Genomic DNA, 27,926 nt, shown 5'->3' with positions numbered 1-27,926 from the left:
AGTTGCTCCAGCACTTTGTGTCTATCTTATGGATAAAGCTCGTAAGGGTACCATGAAGTTTTATTCATGTTGAGCCAAACAGCATGGAAACAGGCCTTTCCGCCCAACTTGCCCACATCTATCATTTGCACTAGTCTGTCCTGCCTGCGTTTGTCCCATATCCCTTCAAACCTGTCCTATCGTTATCTGAATGTTTCTTAAACTGTGCAATAGTACCTGCCTCAACTACCTCCTCATGCAGCTCGTTATATACACCCACTACCAATTGTGTGTTTAAAAAAAAAAGAAAAAGTTACCCCACTGGTTCCTATTAAATCCAACCCCCCCCCCCCCCCCCCCCCCCCCCGATGACAAAAATAACTATCCAACTGGGAAAAATCATTTGTTTTTTATCTACAATTAAATGTCATACTTGGACAATGGTGTCTAGTCATGCGTAGTGATCTCAAACGGCGTGTAGCAGTCGTTGTGGTAATAATACTTGGAGAATTGCTTTCCGCTTTGGTCAACCTGCTATAGGAACACTGTTGTTAAGTTGGGAAGTGTGAAGACAAGATTTACAAGAATGCTGAGCTAGAGGGGGAGGGTCATAAGGAATAGGAATAGAATTAGGCCATTTGACCCATTAAGTCCACTCTGCCATTCAATCATGGCTGATCTATCTCTCCCTCCTTACCCCTTTCTCCTGCCTTCTCCCCATAACCTCTGACACCCGTACTAATCAAGATCAGGGCAGACTAGTTGGGCAGATTAAAGGTCCTGTCTGTCTGACGTGACTTTGCAGCATCTGTCTTCGACCTTCAAGCTCGAGGGCACACTCTTGAAAAACCTCGAGCTGGATCGACTGTCGGCGATGAAACTGCGAGCCAAATCGCACGCACACGCACGCACACTTTTTCCTCATGGCGACCTTTTTTTTAACTCAAGGGCATTTTTCAACATGTTGAAAAATTCGCCGTTACCTAGCTGAGGCCTCGATTCTGCGGGGACTACTCTTGAGCATGAAGGAGAGTTACAAACACCTCCTGGGACTTCGTGTCGACCATGCTGCGAGTACGAGTCGAGGGCAAACTCGTCTGAACTCGCGAATTGGGTCGCCGCAGTGGGACAGCCCCTTAAGACTTTATTCCTTGAAGTGCGGGAAGATGAGGGGCAATCATATGTGTATAAGATCATGAAGGGGATAGCTAGGGTAAATGCACAGCCTTTTACCCGCAGTAGGGGAATCAAGGACCAGAGGACATCAGTTTAAGGAGAGAGGGGAAAGATTTAATAGGAACCTGACGGGCAACTTTTTCACAAAGAGGGTGGTGTATATATATAATGAGCTGCAGGAGGTAGTAGGAGTAGGCAGGTACTATAACAACATTTGGATAAGTACATGGATAGGAAAGGTTTAGAAGGATAAGAGCCAAACGTGGGCAAGTGGGACCAGTGTAGATGGGGGCACCTGGAACAGCATGGCAAGGTGGGCCAAATGGCCTGTTTCCTTGCTGCAAGACTCCTCAGCCCACTGAGTCCACACCAACCATCGATTACCCGTTCACACTAAATCTGTGTTATCCCACTTTCTCATCCAATCTCTCCACATGAGGGGCGATTTGCAGAAGTCAATTAATGTACAAACCCGCACGTCTTTTGGATGTGGGAGGATACCGGAGCACCCGGAGGAAAGGCAAGGGGTCAGGAAGTAACAGGGAGAAGATGCAAGTTGTACACAGACAGCACCTGTGATCAGGAATCGAAACAGGGTGTCTGATGCTGTGGGGGAGCAGCTGTGCCACTGTGTCATCCTTGCTTGCTGCATCTTAAGAAGTCCATTAACGTAATAACACATAGTAATATACAATAATTAACAATACATTTGTGTGCAGGTAGTTTAATTGACCACCATGAATGACTCATTAGTGTAGATACGAGGCAAAACAGCGGTGGAGTTGCTGTCTTGCAACGCCACAGATCTGGGTTTGTGACTACGGGTGCTGTCTGTACGGAGTTTGTATGTTCACCCCGTGACCTGATTCAGATTCAGATTCAATTTTAATTGTCATTGTCAGTGTACAGTACAGAGACAACGAAATGCATTTAGCATCTCCCTTGAAGAGCGACATAGCAAACGATTTGAATAAAAAAAATAATAAGTGTCCGGGGGGGGGTGGTGATTGGCAGTCACCGAGGTACGTTGTTTAGTAGAGTGACAGCCGCCGGAAAGAAGCTGTTCCTCGACCTGCTGGTTCGGCAACGGAGAGACCTGTAGCGCCTCCCGGATGGTAGGAGGGTAAACAGTCCATGGTTGGGGTGAGAGCAGTCCTTGGCGATGCTGAGCGCCCTCTGCAGACAGCGCTTGCTTTGGACAGACTCAATGGAGGGGAGCGTGGAACCGGTGATGCGTTGGGCAATTTTCACCACTCTCTTCACCATTCACCTGCGTGGGTTTTCTCCGGGTGCTCGGGTTTCCTCCCACACTCCAAAGACGCACAGGTTTGTAAATTAATTGGCTTCAGTTACATTGTCCCTAGTGTGTGTGGTGCAGTGTTTGTGTGCGGTGATTGCTGGTTGGCGCGGACTTGCTGGGTCAAATGGGCCTGTTTCCACGCTATATCGCTGAACTAAACTAAATGTGTGTAGGTAGTTTAATTGACCACCATGAATTACTCTTTAGTATAGATATCAACAAAAATGTATCAAAGGGAAGATGCTGCAAATTGTAGGGCTACAGGGAAATGATAGGTTGGAGAATGAATCTGATGGGTTTAGCTCCTTCGGGTACTGGCTCAGATCTGATGGACAGAATGGACTCCCTTTTATTTCATAATTAGCAAGTGAGGAAAAAAAAGTATTTGCATGTAACCAATAGGGCATTCTACAATTTCCTAAACAACTGCATCTCCTTCCCATGCAATGTTTCCATCGAGTGCTGTTACAATATAGTTTATTTTAGATTAAAAGGGATATTCTTTACTCAAGCGATCCAATGTTTCTCATCATTTTAATCGCATGCAGTGCTCGATATCTGGGAACGCATCAAAATAAGATCCCAGCTCTACAGCTGATCAAGAGCATTGAGATTATCAACACATTATGTGATGTGTCAAACTTTTATTGTTGAATATAAAACCATAATGTTGTTTGAGTGCGTTAATGGAACCCGAACCTCTGTGACCTTAATATTACTGTTCATGGAGGCATGACAATCTGTTCATAGAAATAGCCTGGGGACACGAAACACAATAAATGGTATTATAGCACAATAAAAGTGATATCTTCGAAACTGTTGGATGTAATGGTATGAGAATGCTGAAGGCTGTTCCGTCATACTCCACGGACACTATTAGAACAGATGCATTAATCCACTTAAAAGACAAATGCCCAGAAATTCGAACATGTAGCCTGTTTCAGATTCAAAATTAACTTTTCTCAAAGTGAAGCACAATTACACCCGTTTCACATCACTCGACGAAATTCAACAGGCAATTGCCGACCCAAACATGAAGATGCAAACAGTTGCTATGGAGCATTGCGTTCTGTTTCGGTCACCCTGCTATAGGAAGGATGTCATTAGCCTGGAAAGTGTTGTATAGATATAGTCATAACTTACAGAAACAGGCTTTTTCGCCAAACGTCGACCAACTTCCCCATGTGCACTATTTCCACCTGCCTGCGTTTGGCCCATATGCTTCCATATCTTTCCTATACACGTACCTGTCCAAATGTTTCTTAAATGTTGTGATGGTTCCTGCCTCAACTATCTCTTCTGGCAGCCTATTCCTCATACTTACCATCCTTTGTGTAGTAAAATGAAGTTTTCCTTCGGGTTCCAATTAAATCTTTCCCCTCTCACCTTAAACGTATATCTTCTAGGGGGCGCAGTCCTGTGTATGGCTAATCAGCCAGCAGCTGTCCATCTTTTTCATCTCTTTTTTTTATTTTTAGTTAAAGTGTTTTTGTTCTGGAGGTCTAGACTTTTCTATGTGGGAGGGGAAGGGGGGGGGGGAAACTATCTTTCAGGGTCCCTACCTGGTCGGAAAGGCAGCTTTTCTCCGGGCTGCAGTTTAACCCGTCCTCACGGCCTACCAGCGGGCCTGGAGCAGTGTTTCCTGAGGGGACCGCCCAGAACCTCAGTTTCGGTGGCGGCACAGTGCTGGAGCGCTATCGTGGAGCGGGCGATGCCTTGCCCGGGTTGCCGCGCTGGAGCTCCGGTGAGCTGAAGACCACCGGGATAAACATTGTGGAGCTGCGGGTCTGTGGAGCGGCCAGCTGCGGGCGGCGGCGCTGAAATTTACACCGGGAGCCTGGGATCTCTCGATGAGATCGCCAGTGGTGGAGCTCCAACCGGCACGGCCTTGTTGGCTTTGGAAGCCGCGGTCTCCGGTGAGGGAAGCGGCCGTTCCAGGGTTCCTATGCCGCCGAGAGGATTCTCCTGACACCGGAGCAACATCACCCGGCGAGAACGGCCTGGAACATCGGGCCTCCTTAAAGGCAACTGTGGAGGCCTCAATAGGCCCGACTATGGGTGGACATGGGATGGGGACTGGACACTGTGCCTTCCCTCATAATGGGAACCATTGTGGGGGGATGTTTTTATGTTTAAATTTCTTTATTATTGTTATGTTTGTATTCTTTCTTTATGTGCTGCATGGCAAGAAGCATTTCACTACATCTAGGTGTGTATGTGACCAATAAAATTATCTTTATCTTTATCTTTATCTTCTGGTTCTTGATTCCCCTACTCTGGGTAAACAACTGTGCATTTACCCTCTATTCATCTCATTCATCTCTTACATCTCTATAAGATTACCCCTCATCCTCCTGCTCGCTATGGAATGGAATCCTTGCCTGCTCAACCTCTTCCTGTAGCTCAGGCCATCAAGTCCTGACAATATCCTCGTGAATTTTTTCTCCATCATTTTCCAGCTTACAAGCTGTTATAGTACAGAGAAGATTTACGAGGATGTTGGCAGGACTCGAGGTCCTGAGCTGTAGGGAGAGGTTGGGCAGGCTGGGACTTTATTCTGTGGAGTGCAGGTGGACAAGGAGTGACCTTATGGAGGTCAACATGAAGTTCTGAGCTAATAGAATTGATTACCGGGCTGTGGTGTTCTGACGTGATCTAGTCTAATCATCCTCATTGTAACTGCTCCATTATTAAAGTGACTTTCTCACCGTTGTAATAACCTGTCTTTCCACACAAAGCAACATCATATAAATGATGATCAAATCAATATTTCACTTTCGTATTTGCATCGCTCCTTTTCCATCCCTGATTGCAAGAACGTTTAGGCTTATTATTGTCACATGATATGATATGATATGCCATTTATTGTCACTATACATGTACAATGTATACTGAGGTACAGTAAAAAGCTTACAAATCAGATAATACTATACACAAATATGATCACGACAAACACAAGTATAACAAACGGGTAGAGCAAAGAGAAAAATACCAGGGTGCAGAATGCAGGACCTCAGCACTGTAAATTATTGTTATACAGCTGGAAATAGTGATGGACACACAATGCCGGAGTATGATGTTGCAGTTGTCGAAGTGAGGCCACACTTGAAGTATTGTGTACAGTCTAGGTCACCCTGTTATTGGAACAACATCATTAAGCTGGAAAGATTACAAAGACTGACGGGAATGTTGCCAGGACTTGAGGGCCTGCGTTATAAAGTTGGGCAGGCTACGACTTTATTCTCTGCTGTGTCGGAGATTGAAGGGTGCTTTTGTAGAGGTGCATAAAATCACGAGGGGCTGGAAAAATGGTGATTGCACAGAACCTTTTACCCTGTGTAAGGAAATCAAAAGCTAGGGGGCAAACATAAGTTTATGAGGGAAATAATTTAGAAAGGTTTAGAAAGAAATTTAGAAAGTTTCAACTTCTTCACCCATGGGGTAGTGCATATATGGAATGAGGTGTTAATGAGAGTGCAGATATTATGTTTACTGCACAGAGAAAATGGTTGAGGCAAGTCCAATAACATTTAATATACACTTGCAGTGTGTACATGTATACAAGGTTTGAGAGAGATAGGCCAAACATCGTTTTAGTTTTTTTACTTTAGTTTATTCACGTGTACAGAGGTACAGTGAAAAGTTTTTTGTTGCGTGCGGAAAGACATGGTTACAATGAAGCCATCCACACTGTACAGATACATGATAAAGGGAATAATGTTTAGCGCAAGGTAAAGTCCAATTAAAGATAGTCCTAGGGTCTCCAATAAGGTGGATGGTAGCTCAGGACTGCTTCAGCTTGAATGGGCATCTTGTACAATATGGATGAGTTGGGTTGAATGACCTTTGTCTGTGCCATGTTATGCTTTAACATGATTACTCCATTGAACTGAGTGGACATCTTTTTGGCCAGAGAGAGCTTTAGTTGTTGAGGTTTTAATTTGAATTTATTGGGGTAATTAAAATTATTTCAAGTATAATTAAAAGTTGTGAAATTGATGCAAACATTGAGTTTGGCTGCAGGGACCTTCAGTGGTTGAGCTAATTACCAAGAAAAATGAGCAGAACGCTGATTTTTGAAACTGGCACAATTCATGACAGCAATTGCTGCCAAAGAACGCTGGTGGTTTGGCAAAGAAGGTGCATAATATTTGGGTCTCGCAAAGCCCAAATGCGTCTTCAAGTTGAAACAAAAACTGTAGCTCTTGGAAATCTGAAACTGAAGCAGGAAATGTTGGAACGCTCTGCAGTTTAGGCAGCATCTGCTGAGAGGCAGAGTCAATACCTTAGGGTGGCACTGTGGTGTAGCGGGAGAGCTACTGCCTTACAGTGCCAGAGACCTGGGTTCGATCCAGACTACGGCTGCTTGTCTGTACTGAGTTTGTGCGTTCTCCCCGTGACCTGCATGGGTTTCCTCCGAGATATTCGGTTTCCTCCCCCACTCCGAAGCCGTGCAGGTTTGTAGGTTAATTGGTTTGGTGTAAATGTAAAATTATCCCTAGTGTGTGTAGGGAAGTGTTAATGTATGGGGCTCACTGGTCAGCGCAGACTCGGTGACTTTCCACACTATCTCTAAAGTCTAAAGAGAATAATGGATATAAGGACACATGGTGCTGGAGTAACTCAGCAGGTCAGGCAGCAACTCTGGAGAACATCAAGATTCAAGAATCACTTTAATTGTCACCAGTGAAATTTGAGTTGCCATACAGCCATACTAAGTAAAAAAGCAAAAATACACACAGCACATAACATGGTAACTGAAGAAGGGTCCCAACCTGAAACATCACCTATCCATGTTCTCCACTGACGCGGCCTGACCCTTTGAGTTACACCAACACTCTGCGTCCTTTGTAAACCAGCATTTGCAGTTACTTGTTTCTACTTCGAAAATATTGGAAATACGCAGTAGTTTGGAAGCACTTTGGAAAGAAAAGTGTTGCAGGGGATCACCTTGCACTGGACTAGGCTGTTCTGACCTAAACAGCAAAGGTTAGTTTCCTGAAACTGAGTCCAATGGCTACCTGTGGCTAGAAACAAGACAAGATGCTGTTCATTGAGCGAGCTATTGCTGTTCATTGATCGCCACCATCGACACTATGACATCCCATTAATCACCATCAACACCCTGTCCTCTGGAGAAATCTTGTGTTTTTATCTGCTTGGTGAATGGGAAAATGAAGTTTCCTGAGAAGGCACAGCTGGGGGTGGTACAATAGCACAACGGGTGGAGCTGCTGCCTCACAGTGCCAGAGACCCTAGTTTGATCTGACCTCGGGTGCGGAGTTTGTACCTTCTATCTGTGACCGGGTGGGTTTGTCCGGATGCTCCACTTTCCTCCAACATCCCAAAGATGTGCGGGTGTGTCGGCTAATTGACCTCTGTAACTTGCCCCTAGTGTGTAGGGAGTGGATGCAAAAGTGGGATAACGTCGAACTAGTATGAACAGGTGATCGATTGTCAGGGTGGGTTCAGTAGACCGAAGGGCTTATTTTCATGTTGTGTCGCCAAACTAAAACTAAAGATGCTGGCTAATACACAAAAGGACACCAAGTTATGGAGTAACTCCGCAGGTCAGGCAGCATCTCTGGAGAACATGTTTAGGTGACATTTTGGGTCGAGAAGGATCTCGATCTGAAACATCACTTATCTGTTCTCCAGAGATGCTGCCTGACCTAAGTTATTTCAGCACTGTGTCCTAAAACAACGAATGAACTTGAATATGGATGGTAGTCTGATGTCTAAAGTCTAAGTGCATTGATTCTAATTGGGAAAATCAGAGAAATATATGATGTTTCTTACATATGGAGTTTAGGATTTTAAAAAACAGCACAATGAAAGGGTTACTTAGTTTGTACTAACATCATTTTTTATATCATGGGAAGAAGCCATTTTAGTAACTGAAAACAAGAGGATTAAGGCTGTCTGGATGTATGCAAGATGAATAGGTGATGAGTTGAAGAAATGTGTAGGAAGGAACTAAAGATGCTGGTTTAAACCGGCGATAGACGCAAAATGCTGGAGTAACTCAGCAGAACAGGCAGCATCTCTGGAGAGAAGGAATGGGTGACTTTTCGTGTCGAGACCCTTCTTCAGACCCATGTTTCGGGTCGAGAATGTCACCCATTCCTTCTCTCCAGAGATACTGCCTGTCCCACTGAGTTGCTGCAGCATTTTGTGTCTATCTTTGGTGATGAGTTGATATCGGCTGCAGTGAGTTTTTTGAAGGACTTCTTGTTGGAGTGAAGTTGGATTGTAGAAGTGCTATCTTGCAGGTGACGAGTGTCCAATGTGGTGTACAGTGTGTGGATCTACTCATTCTACTGTAAGTATGCTGTCCATCATATTGGTCTCAGCTGTTGGACCCATGTCAAGTGTACATAAATAGTGGTCTCACTGTGCAAGCTATCCAGACTTTAGTCACCTTTCCTTTGCATCTATTTTTCTATTATAATTCCTCATCTACAGCAATAGAGATAAAAGTGTAGAAACTAGCCCTTTGGCCCAACGAGTTCATGCCGACCAGCAATCGCCCGTGTGCTAGTTCTATGTTATCCCAGTTTTGCGCCCTACCCACTAGGGGCAATTTACAGGAGCCAATTAACCTACAAACCTACATGTCTTTGGGATGTGGGAGGAAACCCGGAGAAACCCCTTGAGGTCACAGGGAGAATGTACAAGACCATTATCAAACAAAATCTGACGCCAAACCATAAAAGGATATATGGAGCCAAATGAAGCGTAGGTGGATTTGAGTGTTAAGGGGGAAGGGATGGATTTTAAGAGGCATCTTTCTGGAGGAATAAGTTTCAATTCCAAACAGGTTATAACCTGGCGAGTAATCACCCAGAGCATCACAATATCATGTATCTGCACACTGCAGACCTATTGTTTTGACCAATTTTTTTTTAGTATTAACTCTATTGGAAGGTATTTTCTCATAAGAAATTTTATTTCTTCTGGAGTATGAGTAATGTAGCCTTTATTGCATTGTCAAGGATAAAGTCTTTTTAATGTTTTATTTTCCTGTGGTTCTATAATATAAATGGCCTTGTATTAGGAAAAGCACAATGATTTCAAACATTCTCTTCTTCTTGGAGATATAGTGCAGTAGTCTTGTTACTTCTCAATGGACAGAAGATATGGTTACTCGCAGATGGAGTGTGTGACAATGGGCAAGAGGGTAGCTCTTAGGGCTAATGGAATCGAGGGATATGGGGAGAAAGGAGGAACTGGGTACAGATTTTGGACGATCAGCCATGATCATATTGAATGGCAGTACTCCTATTGAATTGCCTACTCCTGCACCTACAATATTTTCTATGTGTCTATGTTACCCAGCGCATCTAACTTTGTTGACCTTACAGGGATTGGACAACTGTATGGAAAAGTATTCAATATCAGTGATAGACAAAATGCTGGAATAAATCAGCAGGTCAGGCAGCATCTGTGGAGAAAACGGATGGGTGACACATCCTATTCCTTTTCTCCTGAGATGCCGGCTGCCCCCTGAGTTACTCCAGCTTTTTGACTCCATCATCGGCGTAAACCAGCATCTGCAGTTCCTTCCTATACAATACCAGTGCCATGTTCATTAGAGAATACAAAGCACAATTCCAATTTATAGAATGGAAGGGGAACATTGATTGTACTTTTAATATTGTCTTTTCTCACCTTATTATAAACCAAATAGTCTCAAAATGTAATATTGATGGATCTAATTTTGGATGCAATTGATCTTTTCAAATCGATAGTTACAAATTACAACTTTAGTTTGCCCTCTAATCTTCAACAGTGCAGATGCTTGAAAACTGGTCAGTGTGTATATGGTAAAGATATTATTTACAGGTAAAATAACAGCATTGAATAGACACTTGGACATGTACTCGGATGGGAAAGGTTTTGAGGGATGTCAACCAAATGCAGCCCAGCTTAGATGGGAAAGTTTGGTCAGCATGGACGAGTTGGGCCGAAGGGCCGGTTTCTGCGCTGTTGTACTTAATCTACAACTCCAGAATTAAGGGTGTTTTGTCATAGTGCCAGGAGTGCCCTATCAAGTATCTGTACACTGTGAGTGACTGGCTTGTTGTCTTTCCGCTGACTGGTCAGCACGCAACAAAAAGCTTTTCACTTTACCTCGGAACACGTGGCAACTAACTGGACTGATATGTCCAGAACGGATCAATGTAATTCTTACTTGCAGGAACACAACAGATATATAAACACAATACTCAATAGATAAGGAAAAAAAAAAAAAAAAAATCTGACCATTTATTAAGTAATATAATTTTTGGAAGATATTATCTCAACTTTTAATGTTCTGTGGGGCATGAATGTTGCAGCGTTAATGGCATGCTTGAGGATGAGGTCTGTGTAATAGTTTTATTTCTGTGACACTATGATATAAATATTGTCTCATGTTAGAAAGAGCACAATGATTTTTTTTTTTTAAATTCTATTTTTTCTTGAGGGTACGGTAGATTAGTCGTCAAACGTGGCATTCATAACAAGAGGAGTTGAGTGTAGGAGCAAAGAGGTCCTTCTGCAGTTGAATAAGGCCATAGTGAGACCACAGCCGGAGTATTGTGTGCAGTTTTGGTCCCCTAATTTGAGGAAGGACATTACTGCTATTGAGGGGGTGCAGTGTAGGTTTACAAGGTTAATTCCCGGGATGGCGGAACTGTCATATGCTGAGAGAATGGAGCGGCTGGGCTTGTATACTCTGGAGTTTAGAAGGATGAGAGGGAATCTCATTGAAACATATAAGATTATTAAGGGTTTGGACACGCTAGAGGCAGGAAACATGTTCCCGATGTTGGGGAAGTCCAGAACCAGGGGCCACTGTTTAAGAATAAGGGGTATGCCATTTAGAACAGAGATGAGAAAACACCTTTTCACACAGAGATTTGTGAGTCTGTGGAATTCTCTGCCTCAGAGGGCGGTGGAGGTCAGCACTCTGGATACTTTGAAGAGAGAGCTAGATAGGGCTCTTAAAGATAGCAGAGTCATGGGATATGGGGAGAAGGCAGGAATGGGGTACTGATTGGGGATGGCAGTGCTGGCTCGAAGGGCCAAATGGCCGCCTCCTGCACCTGTTGTCTATTGCCTATTGGCTTAGATGTTCGTCTAAAGTATTGTGCAGGTCGACAGTAAATTGACTTCAGTGAGAACTCGGGGAAATGTGGTTTACTATAATACCGGATTCCACCACGACCCCTGGCAGTGTATTCCAGGCAAACGCCACCCTGCATCTAAAATAAAATCCTTCCCAGCACATCCCCTTTCAAGCTTGACCCTGACACCTTGAAGCTATGTCATCTAGCCTATTTTGTTCTTGTACCAGGCAACCACCATTTTCTGGATAATGAAAATACCCTCCCTCTTTAAACTTTCCCCCTCTGATCTTGCACCTTTGACCTTTCATCTTTGACATTTCATCCTTTGTGTGCCGTGGTAGGTTGGTTGGAAGTTTATCAGATAAATAGGGCATCTGTTACCAATTTTCCAGGGCATGGCCATTTTCTCTTTTAAATTATAGGCATCTCTTTCAATCTAGGCTGTTGGCAACTCTCCTAGGCCCTAATCTATCTGCTGGCAGAATGAGGACATGGGTGGTTTTCTGTCCTCCCAGTACCAGAGTGCTCTTTTTCTTGCTTATAACTCTTGGGCCCCATATTATCCTTGACTTCCTGCCACACAGATTTGCTCAGAAGAATGGCTGGCCCCACCCCATGTGGCACAATGTGATCTGTCCACATTTCTTGTGGCTAGTCTTCAGCAACGATGAACATTAACTTGCTTTAATCAGTAAGATCCCTTCTGAGCCGATCTAGCCATTGAGAAGATATCCAACTCAATCGTACATCTTGGCTTCATGCTTGGCACAAAGATAGTTGGCTGAAGGTCCTGTTCTGTACTCTACTATGTCCATGCCGAAGACTATGCCAATTTAATCTAATCTCCCCTGCCCGCATCTGATCCATTACTATCCATTTCCTGCATATCCATGCGCCTACCTAGAAGCCACTATCTTACCTGATTCAATCACTACTCCTGGCAGTGTGTCAATTCCCACAAGGAGCAGCACTAACATCCACCTTCTCTCCCACCCTCATTGGCTTCCTAGCTGTCCCCAGGCCCGGACCACCAGGATTGCCGCCCACTTCTCTCCAACTCAATTCAACAGATCATTTTAGATAATTTGTCCACGCTGAAATCACTGAAGCATTTGTTCTCATTGTGTCCTGAAGTGATGCTAGCAAGGGAATTGGATGACCTAGGAGTTATAAATAGCACAATTAATATACAATGTTGGTCTTAGCTGGAAATTTTCACTCTGAATAAATTTCTTCTTCATTGACTTCAATGATTTTGCCACATATTGCACTTCATTCGTGGATTTGTAAGCAGTTGCACAATTTCCCTTTAAAACAATAAACTGGTTTGGCTTTTACAATAGCAGTGGCACAGCTGGCAGTGCTGTTGCTTCACCAGAGACCCATGTTCAATCCTGACCTGGGGTGCTGTCTGCATGGAGTTCGTATGTTCTCTCTGTGACCATGTGGGTTTCCTCCAGGTGCTCCGGTTTCCTCCCATATCCCAAAGACTTGCGGGTTGGTAGTTTAATTGGCCTCTGTAAAATTTCTCCTAACATTTCAGGAGTGCGTGAGAGAGTGCGATAACTTAGAACTTGTGTGAACGGGTGGTCAGTGTGGACTCGGTGTGCCGAAGGACATGTTTCCATCCTTAAACTAAATCAAGCTAATTAATTTAAACTAACTTATAATTGACATTCCATGCTCTAACTGCCCTTCATCTAAAGACTTTGTCCTCACTCCCACTTAATTTATTTGTAACAATGTTCAGTCTGTGTTAGACACAAAGCTGGAATTACTCAGTGGGTCAGACAGCATCTCTGGAGAAAAGTCATAGGCGACATTTCGGGTCGAGACCTTTCTTCAGACTCAAATTCAGTCCAGCATCTGCAGCCCCTTCCCACACATTCAGTCTGTTTTACTGTGTTTGTGATAGGAAAATTCAACTTATCCCTGTTTACCCGAACATAACCAGAATAATATCAAATATTTCTATTAGATTATTCTTAAACCTTTTAGATCCAGTGAGAAAAGCTCCCAATTCTCAAAGCCTGCAGCTTTTCACTTTTTTCAATTTCTATTTTCGATTCACGATCGTGGACGGATTCATGAATATATCAGCTTCAAAGTTAAGATTATTTATACAATGGAGTAAACAGAAGATTGGCTCCAACATAAACTCCTCAACAATATTATTCATCACGTCTTTCCAATTCTTAGAAAAATACAGTTTTCAATCCTTTGTTTGTGTACTTGGGCCATCTTTCTGACCATGTGATAGTCAGAAAATGCTGCAGTAACTCAACGGATTGGCAGCATCTCTGGAGAAAAAGAATAGGTGACATTTTGGGCCAGAGCCCATCTTCAGACTGAGAGTAGAGCAGATATTCCAATTATGTGAGATACTGCAAATTCTCCAATAATTTATTTATTTATTAAAATGCTTTTGAATAATATATACACATGCAAAAGGTATAGAAGTGTAGAAACACACACCACCAGGTTCAGGGACAGTTTCTTCCCAGCTGTTATCAGACAACTGAATCATCCTACCACAACCAGGGAGCAGTGCTGAACTACTATCTACCTCTTTGGTGACCCTCGGACTAACCTTGACCAGAGTTTGCTGGCTTTACCTTGCACTAAACATTATTCCCTTATCATGTATCTATACACTGTAAATGGATCGATTGTAATCCTGTACTGTCTTTCTGCTGATTGTAACGCAACTGTATTTCTTGTCTGCTGATTGGTGGACAGCCAGCAAACACTGCAAAAGCTTTAAATAATTCCGCTCGTTTCACTGTGCCTAACCAGTACACGTGGCTCAGCATAAACTAAACTGGCCAACCTCTCTGTCCAATTTCGAAGCACTGCACCTATTTCCGTTTGGGGAGTCTTCCGCTCGGGCATGAACAGAATTCATTTTGAGTCTTGCTGTCTCCTCCTATCTAGCCCCCGGCTTTTCATAGCCTTAATCCTCCTTTCTTGTCCCCACCCATGTCTTTGGAGTGTGGGAGGACACTGCCTATTTTCCTTCGCTCCATAGATGCTGCTGCACCTGAGGGGAAAACCCTTCGATTCTCCATGTGGTCACAGGGAGAACGTACAAACTCCATACAAACAGCACCCATAGTCAGGATTGAACCCAGGACTCTGGCGCTGTGAGGCAGCAACTCTACAACTGTGCATAGGTTATACTTTAGGGTGGGACGCTACTTCGGACCCAAAACATCACATATCCATTCTCTCCAGAGATGCTGCCTGACCTGCTGATTTACTCCAGCACTTGGATGCTGGAAATCTGAAATGAAAAACAAAAAATAAATGCTGGAAATGCTCAGCAGATCTGGCCAGACCTGCGCGGAATTTCCAATAATTTATTATTTTTTTATTTATGTAGAATGAGCTTTCCTTTAAAAGATGACCATTTGATGAAAATTGGGTTAATTGAATGTGTTCAGACTATGTTGATTTGCGAGGTTTGCTGTGTGCAATCATGCTACAGTGTCACAAACTATCTTTATTGGTGACTAACTGCATTGAAGTGACAGCCAAGCCACATCAATGCTTCTAGTTCCTCCGGAGACTCTGAAAACTCCTGCAAACATCCACAGATGGGCCATGGAAAGCATACTGTCAGATTGCATCACAGCTTGGTTTGTGAACAGCTTTGCCCAAGGCTGCAAGAAGTGACAAAGAGTTGTAGACCTAGCCCAGTCCATCAAAATACCAACCATTGACTCCATCTACCCTTCACACTGCTTTGGAAAAGCAGCTGACGTAATCAAAGACCTTTTCTAACCTGGCCATTCTTTCTCCCAGCTCACAACGGGCAGAGGATACAGAAGCTTTGAAAGTACATTCCACCAGGTTTAGGAACAGCTTCTTCCCCACTCCTATCAGGCTCCTGAACGGTCCTTCCATAAGCTAGGGTACTGGCTGATTCACCTTTGAGTTGAGTTGAGAGTTTTAAAATATGTACCAACAATGGAACAATGAACATCTTAACTGCAGCATAACAGAGCTGTAAATGCAATTAATAACCATAATAGCACGTGAGACCCAAGTCCTTACACCAACCAAGGACATTGCATGGAAGTTCACAGTTGCTGAGGTTAGTGTTCAAGAGTCTGATGGTTGCTGGGAAGGGGAAATTGCAAATATTTTAAAGTTTAATTTTATATCTTGACTCCTTCCTTTGTCACGAGTCTTGTCGAACCCCATGCCTAATTATGGCCTTGGTTCTTAAATAATGGTGTTGGGGCTTTTTGGCTTTAGCCTTATGGACATTTATGTGGAAAGCAGAGACCCGGGTTCGATCCTGACCACGGGTGCTGTTTGTCCAGAGTTTTACGTTCTCCCAGTGACCTCGTGCGTTTTCTCATGGTGCTCCAGTTCCCTCCCACGCTCCAAAGACGTACAGGTTTGTAGGCTATCTGGCTTCAGCTAAATTGTCCCTATCGTGGTCATGCTAATGTATGTTGTGATCACTATTCGTCGTGGACTCGGTCGGTCGAAGGGCATTGTTTTTAGCATTGTTTTTCTAAAATCTAAAAGTCAAGTTGCTATCAGACCCGCTAAGTCACTCCAGCACTTTGTGTTCTATGCAGGATTCCAGCATCTGCAGTTCCTGGTGTCTTTATTTCCAATTATGTACTTTGGGATTGATTTTTTTTTTTTTTAATCTTGTATGTCTTTAATTTATCTAAATTTAAAAAAAACTACAAATCTACAAAACTACACTCTATAACCTGTCATGTTCATTGAATAATAGCTGTTGTTTTCAAAATGTTTTGACTCTTATTTTCTCTTTTTCTCAGGAATGCTGTGCATCATGTTAAACCTTTGAGTCTGATGACTGATGACAGGACATCCTATTTCTGCCTCTTTTGGAACTATTTCAGTGGGAGTGAAAGGGCTAACAAGCTTGGTTCAGTAGGCACGTGAACTAGTTCATAAATCTCAGGAGAATTTCTACCAACTGATGCAAAGCAGAAACACAACAGGAAACTAAAAGAGCTACAAGAAACACTGCAAGCGCTCTTGACAAGTGAACATTTAAAATAAAACTACAAACCTCAGCAATGCTTAATAAAATATGCAGCAAAAAATAAGTGAGCCTATTTCAACTCCTCCACAGATGTCTTTTGAAGAGCTTGATGGGCAAATTCTTCCTTTTGTTTGGTGCTTTCTAAGCGGATACGAAATGATTGCATAGACCCCAAACTCCACAGCAACTCAAAGACAATATTTTTTTTTTCCTTGCAGCATTATGCCAGAAATGATTATTCCATGACAATGGCGTGTAAAAGAGATCTCTATTTTTGGTCTGAGTGTTTATCATTGTTTTTATTTCTGTTTAGTTTTCAATGGCTTGTCCCAGTTATCGGCAAGCCGAAAGGACCTTCGCGTCCCCATATGAATTCCATTAGGATTGATGGGGACATAGCCCTGGGGGGGCTTTTCCCCGTTCATTCACGGAGTGGGTCTGGTGCTAACTGTGGGCAGCTGAAGAAAGAGAAAGGGATCCACAGGTTGGAAGCGATGCTGTTTGCCTTGGACAGGATCAACAACGATCAGGAACTCCTTCCCAACATAACACTGGGTGCTCGGATCCTCGACACGTGTTCCAGGGACACCCACGCCTTGGAGCAGTCTTTGACCTTTGTCCAAGCTCTGATTGAGAAAGACAGCACCGATGTGAAGTGCATGAGCGGAGGACCACCAATCATTACCAAGCCAGAGCGAGTGGTGGGAGTTATAGGTGCATCAGCAAGTTCTGTATCCATAATGGTGGCCAACATATTGCGTCTTTTTAAGGTAAGCCTTTCCTATTGAAGTATATATTTTTGTTGTTACTGAGGCAACGCCAATCAAATGATAGATCTACAGGGTTTTATTGAAGAAAAATTATCTTTTGATATTTTTCAGATTTTTGTATGAAAACGGATTGTATTTCTGTATAATGCAATTAAGTTTTACCTGGAGAAATGTTACAATATTGTACAACATTAATGACTTTCCAAAAATATACATGACTTAAATTAACCGTTTTTTTATTATTGTTGAACTGCAGAAATTAGATCAACTAATCCTTGCTCCACACACCTCCTTTAAACTCTTCCCAATTCTCTGACTAATTCTTTATAAAGCAAGTTATGGAACCTATATTGCCAAATCGGAATTTATCCCATCATTAGTTATCTGAGAACTTTGGGGACTAGGTTTTACTCTTTCTCCTCTGAGAACTCTAGAGAGCAATTTTGCGTGCAGGTTCTATATTTATAAAGATTTGCAAAGAAGGGATGGATGGTCAAGTCATGGCATTAAGCATTTCAGTTGAGTGGGGATGAGCATTGTTTTCTCAATTTCCATCATGCACCACCCACTAAATCAAACACATTGATTCAATAATAATCAAAATAGAATCAACAACTTTGATCAATAACAACACTTTTTCCACAAACTACGAAGATCGTATATGGAACCAAGTTGAGCTGGTGAATTTGTATGGTGTTATCACAATTTTGATAGATTATTGAGTAGATTCAAACTTTGGAATATGTCTCCTGTATTGTGTTATAGTGTGAAGAATTGCATTTCAAAACATTGAAAAAATTATTTACTATATAGTACGTTCTGGAAAATATTGTTTTGGTACTGTCTGTTATTTAATGTAATCTTGGAAGAAGCAGCACTAATATGATGTGGCTGTGTTTCAGTGTCAAAACAGGAGTGTTTCAATGTATTTTAGTACATAGCAGTTTAAATCCATGCAAATAAAAAGTTGAGTCTGTCAAGCTATATAAATTGAATTCTATGCTTATAATGTTGAACAAATGTGGATTGTTTTCTCTTGAGCATAAAAGATTGAGAGACGCAAATTATGAGAGGCATTGATAGGGTCGGAATCATTTCCCCCAGGATGCAAATGCAAAAGACTAGAGGGAATAGCTTTAAGATGAGTGGGGCAGAGTTTAAAGAAGATGTATGGGCAAAGCATTTGGCCCCTACAAAGTGTGGAGGGTGCTTGGAATGTGCTGCTGGAGGTCGTGAAGGAGGCGGATATGATGGTGACATTTAAGAAGCTTTTGGATAGGCCCATGGATATGGAGAAATTGGAGTGATATGGATCACGGGCAGGCAGATGAGATTAGTTTATTTTGGCATCATGGTCGGCACCGACATTGTGGGCTGAAGGGACTGATCTTGTGCTGTACTTTTCTATGTTCTATTAACAAAGAAAGCTTAACCTGGAAATAGAGAACATTCAGAAGCATGGGTGTGTAGTTTCAGCAGTCGGCTGCCTGGTCCAAGATTAATTGCCGATTAGTGATGGCAGTGGTTTTGATACAGGGTGATAAAGGGGATCATGATGGTCATGAAGAAAAGGTTTGAAACCATGTGGACCTGTGGAAATTAATGTCGGCTCACTTCCCAGACCATGACCAGCCCATCTTTTCATTTCATTTTCAGTGTGAAATGGGAATTTCTTTTCAACTGTCCAATCTCACCGGCTGTTCAGGATAATCTTACCATAGCTACCAAAGAAAGAGTAATAACAGTTGATTAATTCCTCAGTCACATATGTGGCAAACTTGCATCTCATTTGGGCCGTCTTCCTGTAATGTCCAGTGATTAATTTTGGGTGCAAACCACATCTTAATTTTGCATGATTATGATGCACCATTTCAGCACACCTGCTTAATATCAACTACGTATGTATCTTGTTTCCTTAATGCATTGATTGTCTGAAGTCACCTTTCCCCCAATAAATAGAAAACGGAAAGATTGCAATGATTCCAGACCTGTGTCTCAGCATTGTTCATGATCTATTCGTCAAAACACCAGCCTAAATTTGCTCTCAAAATTCTCGGGTGGCACAACGGTAATGTTGTATGTTGAATTGCACAGCGGTAATGTCAGAGATCCGAGTTTGTTCCTGACGACGGGTGCAGTCTGCACAGAGTTTGTACGTTCTCCCCTTAGACCACCTGGGTTTCCTCCAACATTCCCCAAAGACGTACGGGTTTGTAGATTAATTGACCTCTGTAGAATTGTAAGTTGTGTCACATGTGTAGGATAATGCTAGTGTATGGAGTAATCGCTGGTCAGCAAGAGCTCGGTGGGGCCTTGTTTCTGCACTGTATCTCTAAAGTCTCGAAATTCACTCTCAATTCATATCAGTAACCAAAGGCGTCTCTGTGTATGTCAGGCAATTAGATTCTGGCACTTCAAGCAAGATGAATAAAATATTTGCATCAGTGACTTCTCAGAAGAAATGAGAGTTATTTACCACAGCATTCATTTAATGTGCCTTTTCATGTGCTGTTCTTTCATCTCGGACTGATCCAATTTTCTCTACTGTCAAGTTGCTGACATAATAGGGTATCAAGGGTTACGCGGAGAATGGGGTTCAGAGGGAAAAATAGATCAGTTGTGATTGAATGGCGGAGCAGACTCTCTGAGCCAAATGGCACAATTCTGCTCCTATATCTCATGGTCGTATGGTGTAATAGCATAGCAGGAATTTGTATAAGAAACATGCATAGAACTGATTTAATCTAAGCATCTCCTGCGTGTTCCTCGGCTTTACAGGGAGTTAAGAGTTACCTGAAAGGAATCTGGAGGGAAAAATAACAAGGTTGTGTCTATCAGTAAGTGAAGACTGAGTGCACAGTGGTAACATAGAAACATAGACATAGAAACATAGAAATTAGGTGCAGGAGTAGGCCATTCGGCCCTTCGAGCCTGCACCGCCATTCAATATGATCATGGCTGATCATCCAACTCAGTATCCCGTACCTGCCTTCTCTCCATACCCCTGATCCCCTTAGCCACAAGGGCCACATCTAACTCCCTCTTAAATATAGCCAATGAACTGGCCTCAACTACCCTCTGTGGCAGAGAGTTCCAGAGATTCACAACTCTCTGTGTGAAAAAGGTTCTTCTCATCTCGGTTTTAAAGGATTTCCCCCTTATCCTTAAGCTGTGACCCCTTGTCCAGGACTTCCCTAACATCGGGAACAATCTTCCTGCATCTAGCCTGTCCAACCCCTTAAGAATTTTGTAAGTTTCTATAAGAGCCCCTCTCAATCTTCTAAATTCTAGAGAGTATAAACCAAGTCTATCCAGTCTTTCTTCATAAGACAGTCCTGACATCCCAGGAATCAGTCTGGTGAACCGTCTCTGCACTCCCTCTATGGCAATAATGTCCTTCCTCAGATTTGGAGACCAAAACTGTACGCAATACTCCAGGTGTGGTCTCACCAAGACCCTGTACAACTGCAGTAGAACCTCTCTGCTCCTATACTCAAAAGGGGGAGAGTTGCTGTATTATAGAGCCAGAAACCCAGGTTCAAACCTGACCACATGCGCTGTCTGTACGGCGTTTGCACGGCTCTCCCTGTGACCATGTGGATTTTCCCCGGGAGCTCCAGTTTTCTCCCGCATCCCAAAGACCTGCAGGTTAATTGGCTTCTGTAAATTGTCCCTAGTGTGTAGGATAGAACTAGTGTAAGGGGGATCGCTGCTTGGCATGGACTCTGTGGGCTGAATGAGTCTGCATCTGTAAAACTAAAATATGAAGGCAGCCCAATTTTGATTTGGGATGGTTACTAAATTTTGGGAAGTCACAATTTGGAGGATGAGAGAACGGAAGCATCACAACTGTGCAGAGTTGTGGAAGTGGGTCAGGTAATTAATGGAGTTGGGAAAAAAAAAAGCATTACAGTATAATAAGGTGTTGAATTTGATTGTTGAAAAAAAAAAAACCCTGGAAGGTATCTCATAAATCACCTGAAGAGTCTGCGGGAAAGTTTCTGTGCGAAAGAACCTCAACTTGAAAGTTCATGGAAGTAAGAAATATTCAGGGTGAAAAGGAAATTAAAAAAATGAAAATGCACAGTGGATGATGATATTTATTTATTTTATTCCCAAGTGTGCAATGGTTTGAATAAGATTCACTCAGACTAATAAGGTTACAATGTTATACTTGATATGATTTAGTGACCATCCCCAAAGGCTGCGTTTAACAACCTTTCCTTGAACTAATTTGCAATAGTATTTGGTTTCACATAATTAATTTTGAATGCTGCATTATATTAGAGCTGTGCAAATAAAGAATATCACAGAAATCCATATCAATGAGATTTTAATATATTTAAATGGATTAAAAATGATGACCTGATTTGGTTACATAAACAGAGCAATTGATCATTGACACTCTTTAAACATGAATAATCGGGACAAATGTTGGAAGATTGACACATAATCTTAAGATAATTATCACTTAGATTTTCATGGGAATGGATTTTCATCCAGAAATGTGGAATGTCAATTAAAATACTTCATATTGAGAGCTTTCTGCTGTGATTTAAAAAAATAAATACCAAGAGCTTCCTACAAGGTGAAACTGAGTAGCTCAAATGACAATGATGAGTTTAGTTTAGAGATACTACTTGGAAACGGGCTCTTCGGCCCACCGAGTCCATGCTGACCAGCGACCACCCCCCGGACAATAACATTATCCTGCACACTAGGGATAATTTACAATATTTACTGAAGCCATTTAACCCTACAAACCTGTACGTCTTTGGAGTGTGTGAGGAAACCGGAGCACCAGGGGAAAACCCACGCGGTCGCTGGGAGAATGTACAAGCCACCACTTGTAGTCAGGATGGAACCCGGCACTGTAAGGCAGCAACTCTACCACTGCACCACCGTACCACCCACACAGTCTTCAGACTGAAGGAGGGTCTGGACTCCAAACATCATCCATATTTTATTCTCCAGAGATGTGGCCTGACCCGTTGAGTTACTCCAGCACATTGCTGTGCTTCTTTGCTCGCATTCCCACCGACCTCGGTCTCCGACACCAATCTCTCCATGAACCCTCAGTTGTCTAGCTCTGATGATGTACCTGGCCACATTCTCAAAACCAGCATGGCCCTACTGTGTAGGGTTCTTTGCGGACATAGGCAACCGTTCATTATGATGTTCTGTGGTCCCCGCCTGCTTCAGAAGGACGTCTGCAATACCGGCGACCGGGAAGAGCAAGGGACTTGTGTCAATGATAACCAGTAGCACTCGTGTCCAGTTGATGAAGTACTTCAAGAGGTTGATTATGACACAAATCAACACATGTCTCGGTAAAGATCTGGACCAACTCCAATTCTCCTTTTGCCACAGTGTGCAATGCTGTGGACAGGCCATCAATCAGGGAAGGATGCAATCCTGCTGGCTCTCCACTCTATGCTGGACCACTGAATGGAGTGAATTGTAGTGGGTCCAGATCGTTGCTGAGGCAAGAGGCCGAGCACGCAGACTGGATGTAGTCTCCAGTGGTGGAGCAATGCTGAAGAACACCGCGACTACACTAAGCCTGGCCAACCCTGCAACAACGCCAGGACAACGGGCCTTCATTGTCAGGTCAAGAACCCTGCATTTCCAACAACTGGGACTTGAAAATGGCACCAAGCTGTATCTGTATACTGTGTCAGTGTACTACTGCTATTTACTTGTACTGTTTCTGAGATGCTTATCTAAGGTGTCTAAGTGCTTATGTACTGAACCATATACAAAGATGAATTTCACTATACCTCGGTACATGTGACAAAATACCATACTGGTTTACAAAATAAGAAACACAGTGCTGGAGTAACTAAGTGGGTCAAGCAGCATCTGTGGAGAACATGGATAGGTGACGTTTTGAGTCGGGACACTTGAAATTAATTGTGCTGTGGGGGTGGAAGGGGAGAAATCTGGAGGATAGCAGAGACAAGACATAGAAACAATACCAGTGCACCAATATAGGTGCAAGAGTAGGCCCTCTGGCCCTTTGGCCCTTCGAGTACACCGTTCCTGCTTTCTCCCTAAATCCCTTGATTCTGTTAGCCCTAAAAGCTATTTCTAACTCTCTCTTAAATACCTCAGCTTGGCGAGTGATAGGATACAGGTGAAGGGAGCAGGGGTTTTGAAAGGCAGATAGTTAGACGAAGTCCAGAGATGAAAAGGAAAAGGTGTGAGAAGGATAGAAGAGATATGAATTGTGAAGCCAGAGAAAGAAATGTCAGGGGCAGGGGAGAATTGGGTGTCAGTTCAGTTACTCAACATTAGCAAGACCAAGTATAGAATAGTAGAATAGTTTATTTATTGTCATTGTAACATGGACCATGTACAACGAAATTTAAAATGTCAGCCAGTCAGTGCAGCATTCAAACATTTCTAAAAGCTAACGATACATACACGGTAGAATAATAAAGATAAACAACTAAATAAATATCACAAACACAGCACGCATGCACACCCAACCCTCCATCCTTCTGTCGATTTCACAGTTACCACAGTCCCTTAGTCTGTATCGCCCCTGCTTTCCTTGGCGGCTACATTTAGTGCCTTTATAGCAGTGGGGTAAAAACTGTTTTTGAGTCTGTTTGTCCTTGTCCTTGTAGGTCTGTACCGTCTGCCTGACGGCAACAGTTCAAACAGGGAGTGTCCGGGGTGGGAAATGTCCTTTATGATACTCTGGGATTTTTTGGTGCAGCGGGAACTGTGTAAGTCCTCCAAGGTAAGGAGAGGGCAGCCGACAATCCTCTGGGCGTTGTCAATGGCCCTCTGGAGCGCTTTCCTCTGAGCCGCTGTGCAGCTGGTGTACCACACGCATACACAGTATGTTAGTATGCTCTCAATGGAGCACCGATAAAAGGACAGCAGCAGTCTCTGAGTGATGTATCTATCTGTCTTTACTGGTGGGATGGCAGCAAAAGGTTTTGGACGTTCAAACCTCTGATCTGTTCTGGACCTCCGCTCATTAATGTAATTACAAAAAAAAGCTTGCCAATGTCTCTGTTTCCTCAGAGGTCTGAGGAGATTTGGTATGTCGCCAAATATTCCATCAAACTTCCACAAGTGTGCGGTGGAAAGCACCAAGGTCTCGTTCAGGAATTCAGGAACTTGAGAATGAATGAGGCTGCAGGAAGTGGTGGACAACATCCGGTCCATCACAGGTACTGACCCCTCCACCTGTGAAGGGACCTACAGGAAGCAATGCCTCAAGAAGGCAGTTAATATTATCAATGATCCACATCACACCCTAGCCACACTCTCATCTCACTGCTACATTTGGGAAGAAGATACAGGAGCCTAAGAACTGTTACCTCCAGGTACAAGAATAACAATTTCTTACTATCAACCACCAGGTCTTGAATCTCCCTGCGTAACCCTAACCACAACCCTACGGACCTTGCAATAATACTGTTGAGCCACAAACTTTGTCTTTTATACTATCAAAGTCTAGTTTACTTAGAATAACTGAATGTATTGTGTCTATTTACAGTTGCTACGGCTAATATGCCTGTAAAGTTGCAGTAAGTAACAATTTCATTGTTTGGATTCGCATCCAATGCATTTGACAAATATGTTCATAACTTCTAGGCCATTCGGCCCATCAAGTCTACTCCATCATTCAATCATGGCTGATCTATCTTTCCCTCCTAACCTCATTCTCCTGCCATCTCCCAATAACCCCCGACACCTTTACGAATCAATAGCCTGTCAAACTCCATGTTAAAAATATCCATTGACATGGCCTCCACAGCCGTCTGTTGTACTTAATTAAACACTTGAACTGATATTACACTTTAATGGCAAAGCATGACACTTTGCAGTGCTAATTTATAAATAACTTGCACACTAACCCACTGTTTTGGAAATAAGCACAACTGTTTGCATCTCGGTTGAACAAGGAATAAATATTCTCAGGAGGAGCAAGGAACTGCCGATGCAGATGTTTATAACAAAAGACACAAAGTGCTGGCGTAACTCAGTGGGTCAGGCAGCGTCTCTGGAGGACATGGACAGGTGACACAGCGGATAAATGTTCAGGATGTGTAGGATGAGGTTGCAGATGCAGTTTTATACCAAAGACAGACACAAAGCACTGGATTAACTCAGCATGTCAGGCAACGCCTTTGGATAAATGTTCATTCCACATTGAGCTTTGCTCTCCTTCCTTTTAACTTGAGGCGGCAGGGAAAAGTGGAGAGGTTTCTCATTCTATATTATTGATAAATATTAAAATTATCCTTATGGAATTGGAAAACAATTTTAATCAATTAATGAGATCCAAGTTTTTGGCAAAGCTGCGGAATGAATATACTTCATTCCTATGAGAATCAGCATCAAATCTACATTTTACCTCTTATTCAATTTGCTTGAGACCAGAATTTTCATAGTTCAACACATCAGGACGTCCCCTCGATCAATAACAACACTTCCTGAACTACTGGTCACAGTTTGAAGTGTCCGTAATTGGCTCAGTACCAATGCAACTCGGAAATATTTTGCTGACTGCTGCTTCAGAATAATGATTTCCTTTCCTTCCAAATACATTCTGGTTGCTGCAAATGTGATCTTTGTTCAAAGCCATTTTTGACTTGTATGTAAAGTGAATGGTGTCCATAATTTTTTTTATTTTTTTTTGAAAGAGAAGGCAGCGTTTGTTTGTACCTAATGTTTTGTGTTTAACAAAACATTAAAGCATTGTTCTGTGGAGTTGCTGGCAGGTTGAATGACAATCCCTATAAGCAGCCTCCTTGGGTGAGCCCTTGAAGTCAGGAGTTGTTCAGCATCTGCCACTTGTTGCAGTCATGGACATGTTTAAAGAGGTCTGGAAAGCATGAAGCAGTCCTATAAAGATAGCAAAAGCCAGCAGAAATCAATCCCGAAATAAAAAAATAACAAGGGCGCATAGCCTTAAGGTGAGAGGAGGTTGTGGGGAGAACTGAGAACAGTATATATAATTGAGAGGTAGATGATCTGAAACTCTTTCCCAGAATGGAAACTATGAAAACTAGAGGGCATCGCTTTAAAGTGAGAGAGTCAAAGTTTAAAGGAGATGGTCAGGGAAAGTATCTTTTTACTTTAAAACCCAGATGGTTTTGAGTAACTGGAATGCATTGCTTCAGGGTAGTAGTGGAGGCAGATACGATAGTGGCATTTAAGAGATGGCACAGTGGCGCAGCGGTGGTGTTGCTGCCTTCGAAGACCCGGGTTCCATTCTGACTGCGGGTGCTGTCTGTACAGAGTTTGCACGTTCTCCCTGTGACCTGTGTGAGTTTTCTCCCACGTTCCAAAGACATGTAGGTATGTAGGTTAATTTTACTTCTGCAAATTGTCGCTTGTGTGTAGAAAGGAACTAGTGTGCGGATGATGGCCAGTCGAAGTGGACTAATGGGCCTGTTTCCACGCTGTATCTCTGAACTAAACTATAACGACTTTTCAAGTTCAAGTTTGTCACATGCACCAATTAAGGTACAGTGATATTTGAGTTAACAAACAGCCATACTGAATGAAAACAAAAATACACATAACAATTAGCACATAAAATAAAATTTAACATAAACATCCACCACAGTGGAATCAACACTCCTCACTGTGATGGAAGGCGATAACTTTCAGGCATCATCCTCGTTGTTCACCCGTGGTCGGGGCCTTGGGCCTTGAACCTCTGCACTTGCCGCTGCCGATGGTTCGCTGTTCAAGTCCTCTCGTCTGGATGACCGAAACGTCCGGCATCGGGATGGATCGGAACACTCCGCGGCATGGAGCTCCAGAGTCGGCCTCTTCTTACCGGAGACCGCTGCTTCACGGTGTTAAAGTCCACAGGCCCCGCAGTCGGAGCTCCTTCACTGGCGATCCTCGGCAAAAGATCCCATGCTCCGTGTTGGTAAATCCACGCCATACCCGCGGCTTGAAGCTTCGGCCGGACTCTAGGAAAGGCCTCGCCACTCCACGTTGTTAGACCGTAGGAGGGGATGGAGATGCGACACGGAGAAAAATCGCATCTCCATCGAGGTAAGTGTCTGTAAAAGGCTGTCCTGGGTATCAAGCTCCAACATAGCAGTGCTGAAATGATATAAAGTTACACAATGAATTACATTGTGGATCCTCTCAATGCTGATGAGCACGGAATCTGGGGCAGGGCAATGTGGCGTGGGTGAGTGAATAGGACTTTTAATGTAATCCTTGCTCTGCAAGATAGAGTGATTGAACATTTCGAAGAATATCCTATATTTGTTTTAGAACGATGGCTTACTGCAGTAGCTTAACATGAAATAAAATTATAATGGGGCGATAGGGACAGGAAATAACACAGTACACATTTCAAATTTTAATTATGGATCCAACAGTTCTGTAAGATGAAAAGATATAAAATGTTACACTTGTCTTCTTTGGTCAGGATAATGAGTATTGCGATCGTATTGGTTTGTAGGTTAATGGGTCTCTGTAAATAGTCCCTAGTGTATAGGAAGTGGGTGTGTGGGATAACACAGAATTAGAGTGAATAGGTGAGCGATGGGTTGGCATGGGTTTGT

General features: G+C 42.9%; 1 protein-coding gene across 2 annotated transcripts in view; it reads left to right on the top strand.

Moving 5' to 3' along the window:
* LOC129708663 (metabotropic glutamate receptor 4-like) overlaps positions 1-27,926 on the top strand; it is a 780,176-nt gene that overhangs the window by 77,626 nt on the left and 674,624 nt on the right. Inside the window, exon 2 of one of the 2 annotated variants that reach the window (XM_055654562.1) lies at positions 16,371-17,370. In XM_055654562.1, coding sequence (XP_055510537.1) covers positions 16,843-17,370 — 528 coding nt within the window. In that variant the 5' untranslated portion in view covers positions 16,371-16,842. Of the gene's footprint in view, positions 1-16,261; positions 17,371-27,926 lie in introns of those variants that run through there. The other variant, XM_055654563.1, reaches the window with a different exon arrangement.

Source organism: Leucoraja erinacea, chromosome 24 (genome assembly GCF_028641065.1).
Source record: "Leucoraja erinacea ecotype New England chromosome 24, Leri_hhj_1, whole genome shotgun sequence".
NCBI classification, from domain to species: Eukaryota; Metazoa; Chordata; class Chondrichthyes; order Rajiformes; family Rajidae; genus Leucoraja; species Leucoraja erinaceus.
The sequence above is the reverse complement of the archived record's forward strand: the minus strand, read 5'-3'. Positions and strand labels throughout refer to the sequence as shown.